This window comes from Sminthopsis crassicaudata, chromosome 1, assembly GCF_048593235.1.
Source record: "Sminthopsis crassicaudata isolate SCR6 chromosome 1, ASM4859323v1, whole genome shotgun sequence".
Lineage (NCBI taxonomy): Eukaryota > Metazoa > Chordata > Mammalia > Dasyuromorphia > Dasyuridae > Sminthopsis > Sminthopsis crassicaudata.
The window spans coordinates 28901053-28914380 of record NC_133617.1 but is presented as its reverse complement, the minus strand read 5'-3'; the positions used below and the strand labels follow the sequence as shown (position 1 = coordinate 28914380).

Here is a 13328-nt window from a genome sequence, read left to right as displayed (position 1 = left end):
AAAGCCTAATCACTTCAGTTCCCTTGCCAAGAAAATGCTAAATATGGTTATGGAGAGTCAGATGGGACTAGAACAATCCTCCCCCTCCCCCCCCCCTGTGTCTCTCTCTCTCTCCTCTCTCTCTCTCTGTCTCTCTCTCTCTTTCCTTCCTTCCTTCCTTCCTTCCTTCCTTCCTTCCTTCCTTCCTTCCTTCCTTCCTTCCTTCTTTCCTTCTTTCCTTCTTTCTTTCTTTCTTTCTTTCTTTCTTTCTTTCTTTCTTTCTTTCTTTCTTTCTTTCTTTCTTTCTTTCTTCTTTCTTTCTTTCTTTCTTTCTTTCTTTCTTTCTTCCTTCTTTCCTTCTTTCCTTCTTTCCTTCTTCCTTCTTTCCTTCTTTCCTTCTTTCCTTCTTTCCTTCTTTCCTTCTTTCCTTCTTTCCTTCTTTCCTTCTTTCCTTCTTTCCTTCTTTCCTTCTTTCCTTCTTTCTTTCTTTCTTTCTTTCTTTCTTTCTTTCTTTCTTTCTTTCTTTCTTTCTTTCTTTCTTTCTTTCTTTTCTTTCTTTCTTTCTTTCTTTCTTTCTTCCTTCCTTCCTTCCTTCCTTCCTTCCTTCCTTCCTTCCTTCCTTCCTTCCTTCCTTCCTTCCTTCCTTCCTTCCTTCCTTCCTTCCTTCCTTCCTTCCTTCCTTCCTTCCTTCCTTCCTTCCTTCCTTCTTCCTTCCTTCCTTCCTTCCTTCCTTCCTTCTATAATTGACTAAGTGGTCGTCTCCCCTGGGCTCTAGATCAAAGTTCAAACTTCTTCTGTACTGGGAAATTCACAAAATCGGTCATATCACTCTCAGTTTCGTTTCTGGAAGACATTTAAACTGTTCCTTTTTCAAAACTGGATTCCTTGGTTAGGGCACTTAGCAAATCCAAGTGTTGACTGAGTCCAGTTCTCTAGTGTGAGACTTTGAAATTCAAATACACTTGTACAAATGCTGCCACTGTGACATTTACTCCTCCTAAGGGTGTCATGAAAGCAAAGGGCTCCAGTCACTTTATCACTATGCTAATTGTTCTCCTCTGGCCCCTCATAGCAAATAGTACAACATAGTTAAAGATGCTTTCGTTTTAATGCTGTTTTTTTTTTCAAGATAGAAAACTCTGAGTGTCCAATACCAGAACTTTTAAAATCACATGTCCTGATCTCACTTGTTCCAAGATGTAGCCTCCAACCTGCCGCCTTCCACACACATGTACTGAATGGGATAGTGACAAGGGATTCAAGTTAATTAGGGGTAAGAATGCCATTGTAGAGGTGACTAACTTCTAGCTGGGATTAGGTTTGTATTTGGAAGTCTCATTGTTGTCACCAGAACTCTTAAAGTCCAGAATTTAAGGGCCAATCAGAGAAGCAACAGCAAGGCAACAAACATTTATTATATTTCTGGTGCCAGGCACTGTACTAAGTGCAAAATAGCAAAGGACGATGGGTAAGGATAATCCTGAGTCATTTTCATAAATTGCCTCATGCTTTTTGCCTCCTAGAGAGAATAGGAAATTGACTTTTGATTCAGGAAGACCTAGATTTAAATCATACCATTGACATGCAAGTGCTACCTCTTTCTTTAGTCTCCTAAGGTTGACCTTTCTCTTCAGATTTCATATGATGCCTTGTTCTATTTCTCTCTATTACACTTATCATGTACCTAATTATTATGTAATTTCATATAAGATAGCTTTGTGCATTTGCCTTTCCCCCTATACCCAAGCTTTGCTGTCTTGGATGCCTAGAATTCTCTTACCTCTCAGAATCCGTATGTTCACTTAGGATTAAGTTCTGGGGCTATCTCCTTTAAGATGCTTTTTAAGATTTCAATGATTAGCCCTCCCTGAAAGATTACTCTATTTAATTTGAGTGCATTTTGTATTGATCTAATTGTGTACCTGTTTATTTCATCCCCAAATAGATAGTTAGCTTCTTGAGGGCAGGGATTCTTTTATGTTATCTTTTTATCCTCAGCCTAGCACACAGTAGGTACTTAACAACTAAGATTCATTGAACTGAATTAAATTAGGTTCAATACCCTATTTGATTTCAGGTTCCATGAGGAGCCATCCCACCTTTCCTAAATTCTGTATCTCCCTTAGTGTACAGCACAAAGTTTTGTATTCAAAAGGCACTCAATAAATGTCTTATGCATTACATCAACAGAGGTAAATTCTATTCCATATTCAGGGTATAAGAAGACTGAGCAATGTGTGAAGTATATTAGAGAGGCAGTATGGTGAGGAGTGCTAAGGTAGTAGACTTGGAGTCAGGAAATAGTTACAATTATACTGGGATTCAACTTTCTTTTGTAAAAAGTGAGGGATTTGAAATCAGTGACCTAACTTACCTTCCATCTCTAAATCGATGATCCTGTGGACATTTTTAGAAAGATTTCTATTTCTCTCATTTAAATTTTCAAGCTTTCCTTTTGGGGGAAAAGCCAAACTTGAGTTTTCTGGGAAATTCCCTAATTCTTTTGGGTCAGTGAAGTGTCATTATGCTTGTATTGAGTTCATTGTGTCAGTCAATACTCACACAAAGTAAAGATTTTTCTTTAAGAGGATGTCTTGCAAACAGAAAATTGAGTGGATGTCCATTAGTTGGAGAACAAATGAATAAATTATGGTATATGAATGTTATGGAATATATATATTATATATTCCATTTCTCTAAGAAATGATCAGCAGGATGATTTCAGATAGCTCTGGAGAGACTTAACAGGAACTGATGCTGAATGAAGTGAGCAGAACCAGGAAACATTGTAAACAGCAACAAGAAGATAAATGATGATCTATTCTGATGGACGTGGCCCTCTCCAACAGTGAGGTGATTCAGATGAGTTCCAATGTTCTTGTGATGGAGAGTGCCCCAGAGAGAGAACTGAATATGGATCACAACATAGTATTTTCACTTTTGTTGTTTGCTTGCATTTTGTGTTTTTTTTCTCATTTTTTCCCTTTTTGATCTGATTTTTCTTATGCAGCATGATAATGGTGGAAATATATATAGAGAAGAAGAATAGCACATGTTTAATATATATTGAATTACTTGCCATCTAGGGGAGGGAGTGAGGGGAAGGGAGGGTGGAAAAAAATTAGAACGCAAGATTTTGCAAGGTGAATATTGAAAACTATCTATGCCTGTCTTTTGAAAAGGGAAAAAAAAACCTTTAAAAATTACAAGAATTTAAAAGCAGAAGTTGCCTTGTCTCCCTTCCTCCCCCTTAGTATCTCCAATCTGTCTCAGTTGGGAGAATGACTCCTCCATTCCCCTCCTGGTTTTCTCAACCTAAGCTTTTGTCTGGTATATGTGGGGAGGAGGAGAGAGGGAAGCAGAGGAATCCCGTTCTTAGTGTTTGAAGCACTGGGGCAAAAGGAAAATGTAGTATTCGTGCCCTAGTTCTGAAAATAAGCATTCTTGGGCAGCAGGAACTGTCCAGGCCTTGCAATCCCTGCATCTGACGCAAAGGAGGAAGGAGATCTCTCAAGCCTGAAGCTGGCAGAGCATGGGGCAGGGGGTAGTTGGCTGAGACCAAGAGAAGGGGCGGAAGCCTGCTGTCAGCTCTCCTGAGGGCTCTCGAGATCTCCCTATCTTAAATGATTTTGTCAGATCTGGGTCACAGCCCATCCTAAGGCCCATGGGTCTGTGATTCAGAGATTGCCTCAAGCGGCCACATGTCTCTTCTGACAGACAGAAGAAAGGAAAAAAAAACTCGGTTTCTGAATTTGTCCTATTTTCAACATTTGATGTTACACTGATTTCAGGGGTGGGGATGGGTTCCAGGGATGGCTGGGCGAAGGACTGGGCACGTTGGCAGGGAGGGAGATTCTCCTTCAATTTTTTGTTTTATATTGTTAAATACGGATTGTTATTACTTTCACATCCATTACTAATTCTTTAATTGGTAGATGTCTGTTTGGAGTCTGGCTAGGATGGGGAGGGGGAAGTTCAGTATCTCAAAAAACCCCATCATCTCTATAAGTATCAATGTGTTAATCTGTAAAATGGGACCATTTTGTATTTGCTCCCCAAGCCTTAGCTCAGTGTTTGGTATATAATAGACACTTAAAAAATTCTTGCTGATTGATTGATTGTGTTTTCCCAGACTACCTTACAGGAATATTCATTCATTCCTTCATTCAACAAACACTTTATAAAGTATCTACCATGTACCAGGTGCTAATAATAAGTCACTTATTTTTGGTGTATGGGACACAGCATATAATAGATAAATAATTGCCAAATAGGTACATACTTAAGGGGTGAGGTCAGATTAAAATCACTGGGAATGGGATCAGAACAGACCTTGTGAAGGAAATGGACCATGAAGGGCAACTAGGTGGTAAATGGATAGGAGTCAGTGAATCCTGAGTTCAAATCTAGCATCATATGCTTGACATTTACTAGCTGTGTGACTCTGGGCAAGTTACTTAACCCTGATTGCCTCACAAAACAAACAAACAAATAAGCAAAAAAGGAAATAGCTCACAGCTAATAAGTGTCTGAATTTGAACTCAGTTCCTCCTGACTTCAGGGTTGGCGTTCTACCCACTGCACCATCTTGCTGAAGAACACTTATTATTTTACGGTTTATCATAGAGGTTAGTCATAGAAGGGAGAACAATATGGGATGAGAAACTAATATGGAGGGATGCATCAAGTGAGGGTCTTTTGAGGGTGGAGGAGTCATGGATATGTTTGTGGGCAATAGTGGGGCAGCTAGCAGACAGGGAGAAATCAAAGATAAGAAGTAGGATTGATAGTGGGACAATCTGCTATAATAGCCAAAAGCTCATCATGGTGGAGACATGGAACTGGAGCAAAGTATAGTGGAAAGATGTGGATTCAAATCTTGGCTCTTCATCCATCTATTTGTAGAATCTGAGGCAAACTGTCAAATGTCTGTGGGCTCAGTTTCCTCATCTGTACAATGAGGATTTGGACAAAGTGACCTCCGAGAGTCCTTATAGATCCATATCTATTACCTCACAATCTCATTTAAAAAGTACATAGATTTGCAAGTTGCCAGCATAGGGATTTATTTTAACGTAGTTTACCAGTGGCTGAAATCATGACCTCAATTAAGGTCCTATTCTGATACCTCCTTGTAGCATTCATTCTCAAAAGCTACTCCAATCTCAAAAAGCTTCAACTAGGGGCATGTGAACAGACTTTATGCTGCCCCCAAATCAGCCTCACTATTGGGTTAACTCCAAGGGCATGTATTTTGAGCTATGGCAACTTTCAAAGGCTGCCTGCAAACTTTCTGGAGGATTGTGATGTATACAAGTGGAGAAAACTAATTAATAAAAGCAAGCATACAAGTACTGAAAAAAATAGGGTGAACGTGATTGTGTGTATGTGTTGGGCCTAGGGCCAGGGTAAATTAATTTTAGAATGCAGAGGCTCATTTGAATGTATTTTGCTATGATGATGAGTAGCCTGTTCCCCCAGAAAATCCAGTCCCAGATCCCGTGGAAGCACTGGCCCCCTGAAAAGAGATGAAATGTGGATCCGAGGAAAGGGATGGAAATATAGGAATACCAAGGACAGTTATACGCAGCCTAGAGCCAGCACAAGACCACCAGATGCAGGGATAGCAGGCTAGAGTACCACCATGGGGAAGTAATTGTCTATGTCTCCCAATCCCCAACCATGTTGTGTCCTTGAGGCATTGTCCCTTCTAGTTAGGACCTCACTCAATGTACATAGTTTTTGGTCCCTGTGAACCCTCAAGTGCAATGTTCCTACTCTCTTCCATCTCAGGCGCCTGGTGGATCGCTTGGAGAACATGCGTAAGAACGTGGCTGGAGATGGGGTGAACCGCTGCATCCTGTGTGGGGAACAGCTGGGAATTCTGGGATCCTCCTGTGTAGTGTGTGAGGACTGCAAGAAGGTAACTCCTTCCTCTTCTTTCTCTGCTGAGCTCTGGTGTCTGGTTGACCCAAGGAGAAACAATAGGGCTCCCCAAGACAGAGTCTTGTGATGATTCCATTTGACATCTGTCCATATGAGGTGGGCTTCATAGGAGCATGGGATTGTCTTGGCCACGGACAGCTATTCTAACCCTCCCTTTTATAGATAATCTGACTGAATCTCAGAGAGTTTAAATAACTTGTCCCAGATTACACAAATGGAGCTGGGATTCAAATCCAGAGCCTCCGCCTTAAATAGAAGTGCTCTTCCTACCAGCTCTTTGCCTCCATCAGGACTTAAATGGCACAGAGATGACACATGCATTCCTTTTTCCTTTCTCCTCCTCCCCACCCCATCTCCAGCAGCCCCATTCTCCAATCCCTGACTTTTACAAACCTAACCCAGGTTCTGTCTGGCTTTGCCCCCAGAATGTCTGCACTAAGTGTGGAGTGGAGACCTCCAACAATCGCCCACATTCCATCTGGCTTTGCAAGATTTGCAGTGAGCAGAGAGAGGTGAGTGATTTGCTTTGACTCCAGCCTTGGGGCTCCCAACTCTCTCTGATCCACTTCCCTAATTCCCAAGGAAGGGGAAGGGAGAGAAGAAATGTAAGGTTCACTTCCACTCTCTAGGTTTTCCTATCAAAACCCCAAGTTCCCCTGGGTCCCAGTGAGCTGAGGTATTGGAATCACTAAAAAGATGTATTCTGAGGCTGGACCAGTCAGCCTCCATATGAGGTTAGCTGTTCACACAGCACTCCCACCTCTGGAGTTATTCTTTAATCTTGGGCATCACATTTTGCCTGTTGCCTTCTTCTTAGAATGAGTTCCTTTAGGAAAGGGCTTGGTTTTCCTCTCTCTCCCCATTGCTTAGCTCAGTGCCTGGAACACAGCAGGTGCTAAATAAATGCTTATTGTTGTTGGTTTGACATTTTAGTAAACATGTTGAAAAACTGAGTGTCCAGAGGAAGGCAATGAGAATAGAGACCCTGATTCTGTGTCACAGGAGAAGTAAGGGAAGGAACTTAAGATATTTAGCCTGGAAAAGAGAAGACTCAAGGGGTGATAAGATAGCTTTATTTGAGTCTTAAGAAAGAGGGATTAGCCTTGATCTACTTGGCCCCAAATGGAGCCATGAGAGAATTAAAGAACTGACTATATAGGTTGAAGTGGGGGTGGGGAAGGAAAGTTGTTCATGTGTGGGTTGGACCACATGGCCTCTAAGGTCCAACCTTCCATTTCCAAAATCCTGCAATTCTGTGAGATAGCTAAAGGATGGTTAGGAGGGTTTGCTGAAGAAGTAGCTGACCTCCTTTTCCTTCTTTGTCTTTTATCTTTCCTTCTTTTCCTCTTCCTTCTCCCCACAATCTCTCCTAGTCTTCCTATATTCCTCTTTCTTTCCTTCTCCTTCCTCCCTCCCTTTCTTCTTCTCTCCCTCCTTTCTTTTTCTTTCTCTCTTTCTTTTCTTCTTTCTTTCTCTTTCTTTCTTTTTTTCTTCTTTTTCCTTCCTTCTTCTCTCCCTCCCTCCCTCCTTCCCTCCCTCTCTCCCTCCTTCCTCCCTTCCTTCCTTCCTTCCTTCCTTCCTTCCTTCCTTCCTTCCTTCCTTCCTTCCTTCCTTCCTTCCTTCCTTCCTTCCTTCCTTCCTTCCTTCCTCCCTTCCTTCCTTCCTTCCTTTCTTCCTTCCTTCCTTCCTCCCTCCCTCCCTCCCTCCCTCCCTTCCTCCCTCCCTTCCTTCCTCCCTCCTTTCCTTCCTGTCTTTCTCTTCTTGTCTTTCTATTTCCTTTTTCTCTTCAGTTATTGCTCTGTCTCTGTGTGTGTCTCTGTCTGTCTCTCTCCCTCCTTCCTTTCTCCTCCTCTCTTCCCTCCCTTACCCCCTTCTCCTTCTTCTTTCCTTCTTCCTTCTTTCTCTCTTTCCCACTTTCTCATGTTATCTTTTGGCTGTTTCTTTATTTCTCTCTACTTCTCTCCTCTCTTTTCCTGTCTGCCAGTCTTTCTTCCTCCTCTTCCTTTCCAAGCACTGAAATATAGATTTTTATTTAGCTATCTCAAAATAATTCAATCAATCAACAAAAAATTATCAAGTGTCCATATTTGTAAGGTACTGTCAGCAGGAGAGAGTAGGAGAAATGGGGGAAGAACGGGGAGAGTAGGAGAAATGGGGGAAGAAGCAAACACTAGAGTGCCTTTTTCTTCTTCTCACTGTAGCTGACCTTCCTGCTCCTCCCTGTCCCTGAGTGCTAGGACATTGACAAATGTGCCTCAGTGAACACAAAAGGAATTCCCTCCATGATGAATTAGTGGTTTTCATTGGAAGACTCCTTCCTTCTTGGAGAACTTCCAACCATAGCTGACATATAGGTTATTGTCTTTCATTCTCAAAGAGAACCAAAATCACGTTACTATGTTGGGGTCAAGGCACAGTGTGCCTGATAGTGGCTAACCATACCGATATGGCCTCAGAGGGCTCCACCAAAGGCCGAGCACACAATCACTGTCAAATAAGCTATAGAGAAAAATCCTTTTATGCAGTGGAACCAGTTGGCTACTGAAGTCCCCTCTACTTCTCAAATCTGTGATTCTCTGGCCTCCATCCTTCTCCCCTGATGGGTAACAAAGCCACAAATGACCCAGAGTCAGGAAAGGATCTGATTTCCCTATAGCTTGATCCTCTTGGAGGATTAGAGGCGGTGGGAGTCATCATGGGGCCCCGAAGAGGAGAGAGAAGCCAAATCCTACATACTGGTTCAGAGAGACTTCTACTTTAAAAGGATCACAGAATTAGGGATGGTTAGATAGTGTAGTAGATAGAGCACTGGCCCTGAAGTCAAGGTAACTTGATTTCAGATATGGCCTTAGACACTTAACACTGCTTAGCTGTGAGGCTGGGCAAGTCACTTAACCCCAATGGACTGACCAAAAATTATATATATATATATATATATATATATATATATATATATATATATATATATATATATATATATATATATGTGTGTGTGTGTGTGTGTGTGTGTGTGTGTGTGTGTGTGTGTGTGTGTGTGTGTGTGTATGTGTGTGTGTGTGTATATAATATATATATACACATATCTATCTATCTATCTATAAATCACAAATTTGAGTCGTAAGCTGACCTCAGCAGCCATTTAGTCCAATCTAAATATAAAAGGAGCCCCCCACCCACATAAAATACCTGACATTGAATTCACACACATATATAATTTTAAACTTAAATACAAAATGAGAAAAAAAAATCCCAACACTGCCATGGGAAAGGATTCAATATAAAACAATAAATTTCCATTTCCAGAAAACCTATATAATAAATCCTACATATTGTTTTTAAAGCTGCCCAGCTATTCCTTGCTTCCTTGATAGGTTTTTAAATATGGGGGCAGCTTTCACTGTTAAGAACTTTTCTGTGATATTAAGCATAAATACAATTTTTACTCACTGCTCCTGATTCTTCCTTTTGGGGTCATAAAGAGCAAAACCATTTTTTCTCCATTCGCCAACCCTTCAGATACTTGGAGATTAGCTCTCATGTCCCCTGAGTCTTTTCTTCTCTACTTTCTTCAATTATTCCTCACCTGACGTGGAATCCAGGCTCCTTGACATCCTGACTGCCCCGCTCTAGACACACTTGCCAGCTTGTCAATGTCCTTATTAAGCCATGGCTTACAGACTTGAACAAAGAAATCCAGATAAGGTCTGATGAGGGAATAACATAGTGGGATAATCACATCCCTGGAAGCTCTGTCTCTCTTAATGTAACCCAGGTTCCCTTAGCTTTTTTGGCTGCCACATTATACTACTGATCCCTATTGAGTTAAGATCCCCATATATTTTCTCCCCCAGCACCACTGTCTAACCACTCTTCTGCTATCTTGTTCTCGTGGAGTTGATTTATACATTTGTGCTTGTCCAATTTGGAGATATCTCTCCCATCTTACAGTTTTAAAGATATCATTGGCAGTGGCTCAGGAACTATGTTTGCTAGTCCTTTCAGGACCCAAGGATATAGTAATAATAAAATAGTAAAATTTTAGAGATATTGTAGGTTCAGTTCCAGACCACTGCAATAAAATGACTATTGCAATATAGTGAATCACATGAAGTTTTTGGTTTCCCAGTGCATATAAAAGTTATGTTTATTTGGATGGAAAATGCTATCTACATCCAGAAAGAGAACTATGGAGACTGAATACAGATCAAGTATTCTATTTTCACTTTTTTTTCCTTTCTATTTTTTCCACATAGTTTTTTTTCCTTTTATTCTGATTTTTCTCTCCCAACATGACTCACACGGACATATATATATATATATATATATATATATATATATATATATATATATATATATATATATATATATATATATATATATATATATATATATACACATACATACATACATACATATATAAAGAATATCCATGAATAGCTTTAAAATATAAATTAAAATTTTAAAGGAACAAAAAAGTTATGTTTATACCATATTGGAGTCTATTAAATGTGCAATAGTGTTATGTCTAAAAAATGTATATACCTTCATTTAAAAGTACTCTATGGCTAAAAAAAATTAAATATAATCTGAGCCTTCAGTGACTTGTAATCTTTTTGCTGCTGGAGGGTCTTGCTTTATTGATGGCTGCTGACTGAACAGGGTGTTGGTAGCTGAAGGTTGTGTTGAAGGTTGTGGCAATTTCTTAAAATAAGACAACGTGAAGTTTGCCCCATTGATTGACTCTTCCTTTCACTTGAACACTCAGAAATCATCGTAAGGTAATTAATTGGTCTCATTTCAATGAATGAGGAGGCCTGAGTGAGGGAGAGACAAGAATAGCAGGTTGGTATCACATTTATTGATTAAGTTTGCCCATATTATATAAGCACAGTTCAGGGAGCCCCAAAACAATTACCATTGATTAATATCAAAGGTCACTGATCACAGATCCCCAGAACAGATATAATAATCATGAAAAAGTTTTAAATAGTGCTAAAATTACCAAAATGTTGACAGAGAGACATGATGTGAGCACATGCTGCTGGGAAAACGGTGTGATAGAACACAGGATTTCTACAACCTTTCAAATTGTAAAACATGCAATGTTTGTGTAGTACAACAAAACAAGATATATCTGTAATAGCTAATGTTTATATGCCAGACATTGTACTATGTGCCTTACAATTATTATTTCATTTAATTCTCACAACATCTGTGCTGTTATTAATTCCATCCTCTTTTTACAGGTGAGAAAACTGAGGCAGGCAGAGGGGTTTTTTGGTGGTTGTTTTTTTTTAAGTTATTAGCCCAGAGTCATCCTGATAGTAACTGTCTGAGACTAGATTTGAACTCAGATCTTTCTGATTCCAGGACAGGTACTCCATTCACGAATCACCTAGCTGCTCCTAGCATAGTACATCTGGGTCAGTACATTTAGGCAGCTAAAAATTCTCTTAGTTTCTCTATATCAACTCCCTTTTAGCTATTTTTGTTATATCATGTCCAGTACAAAGGTCATCTTTTTTGATAGAAAGCTAAGAAAGTTTCATTTTATTGTCCTTACTTTCCCATTCCAGCCTCTGCTCAATCTTAGTTTTAGTATTCCTGATGGCCATTTTTACACAATCATGTGGCATTTATATTTGTCTTCTGGTACCTGATCTTCCTTCTATCCTCTTTAGATTTTTTTTTTAATCTAAGCTGGGGAGCAGCTAGTTGGCATAGCAGAGAGAGCACCAACCCTGAAGTTAGGAGGAATTGAGTTCAAATCTAGCCTTAGACACTTAACACTTCTTAGCTGTGTGACCCTGGGCAAGTCACTTAACCCCAATTGCCTCAGCAAAAATAAAAAAAAATCTAAACTGGTTGGTGAAATTCCAGTGTATCCCTATTGGTCTTTTCAGGTATCATGTTTCCCCCTTCCTCAAAGGAAATGTTTTCCGTTATCTTCAGAATTCCATTCTTGAGCAACTCATATTTCTCTTGGGATAACTTGCCTGTAGACAGAATTTTATTCTATAAGATTCTACTTTTCCTTTTCCCAAACTCTTTGCACATCAGAGTATACCTGGATTTCTTTTCCTCTTTGCAAACTTAGGGAAGGAGTGGTTACTTTCCCTTCCCTTACTCCAGGGGTCCCATAGTTATCATCCAACAATACGTTCCTTCCTCCTGAAGAAAATCGTGTTCTAGTCTAATTAAATCAAGAAGTCAAAAATAAACTTTACTTCACTTTTTGAAGAATAAAATTATTAGTAAGTCAAGTCCTTAAATTATTAACTGTTCTCTTCTGTTTTGGGGAGGAAGGAAGGAAAGAGGAGACAGAAGAGAGAAGGAGAGAGAAAAGAGAGAAAGATAAAGACAGAGCGAGACAGAGACAAAGACACAGAGACACAGAGAAAGGAGAGAGAGAGAGAGAAAGAGAGAGAGAGAGAGAGAGAGAGAGAGAGAGAGAGAGAGAGAGAGAGAGAGAGAGAGAGAGAAACAGACACAGACAGTCAGAGAGATAGAGACAGAGACAGAGAAACAAAAAAAGAGAGACAGAGACAGGAGATAGACACAGACACAGAGAGACAGTCAGAAAGAGACAGAGAGAGACAGAGACAGAGTAATACAGAGGCAGAGAGACAAAGAAAGAGCAGAGACAGAGAATGAGACAGAACTACATATACACACAGAACACACCAATTTATGTCTAGATAATTAAAGTGTGATAGTTTAGCAAAAAAGAACGTACACTTCAACTCTCCCATTTTGTTGTTGTTCAGTAATGTCCAACTCTGTGACTCCATTTAGGGTTTTCTTGGCAAAGATGCTGGAGTGTTGGTCATTTTTTCCCAGCTCATTTTATGGATGAAGCAGACAGGGTGAAGTGACTTGCCCAGAATCACACAGTTAATCAGTGACTGAGGTTGTATTTGAACTGTCTTCTTGATTCCAGACCAGGCACTCTACTGGGCCACCTAGCAGCCATAGCTGCTGTAATTAAAGCTCTAAATGAGCATTAGACTGAGTAGAGATTGTGGAATCTAAGGCAAAATCACAGTGAGCCATCTTCCCAACCCAAGAGCATGAGTTCAGCCCAAAAGCAGGAATTATGGCAAAGGGGTAGATTGCAAATTCAGCTTCTCAACGGGCCATAGTGCTGTTTCTCTGCAGGATTAATGACTCAGTTTTGGAGTTGAGGACAGGGATAATCAGCCTTCCAGCTAGTTAATGGAGATCCAGGCTAGTAACTGTCTACTGGAAGCTCTATGTTGAGAGGCAAGTCTTTGTGACACTGAAACACAAATAAATAAGTGTCTAAAAAGATAGTGATCCAGATCAGGCCCTCAACCAATCGTATAAAAAAAAGCCTCCTGAAAACTTGCAGTCATCTGACCCAAGATGGCCCTGGAAGCCCT

The 13328-nt window shown here is 40.2% G+C and overlaps 1 protein-coding gene across 2 annotated transcripts in view; it reads left to right on the top strand.

The window, feature by feature from the left end:
- RPH3A (rabphilin 3A) overlaps positions 1 to 13328 on the top strand; it is a 179590-nt gene that overhangs the window by 95356 nt on the left and 70906 nt on the right. For both annotated transcript variants that reach the window (XM_074297249.1, XM_074297241.1), the window contains exons 4-5: positions 5773 to 5902; positions 6351 to 6437. In XM_074297249.1, coding sequence (XP_074153350.1) covers positions 5773 to 5902; positions 6351 to 6437 — 217 coding nt within the window. The remainder of the gene's footprint in view (positions 1 to 5772; positions 5903 to 6350; positions 6438 to 13328) is intronic.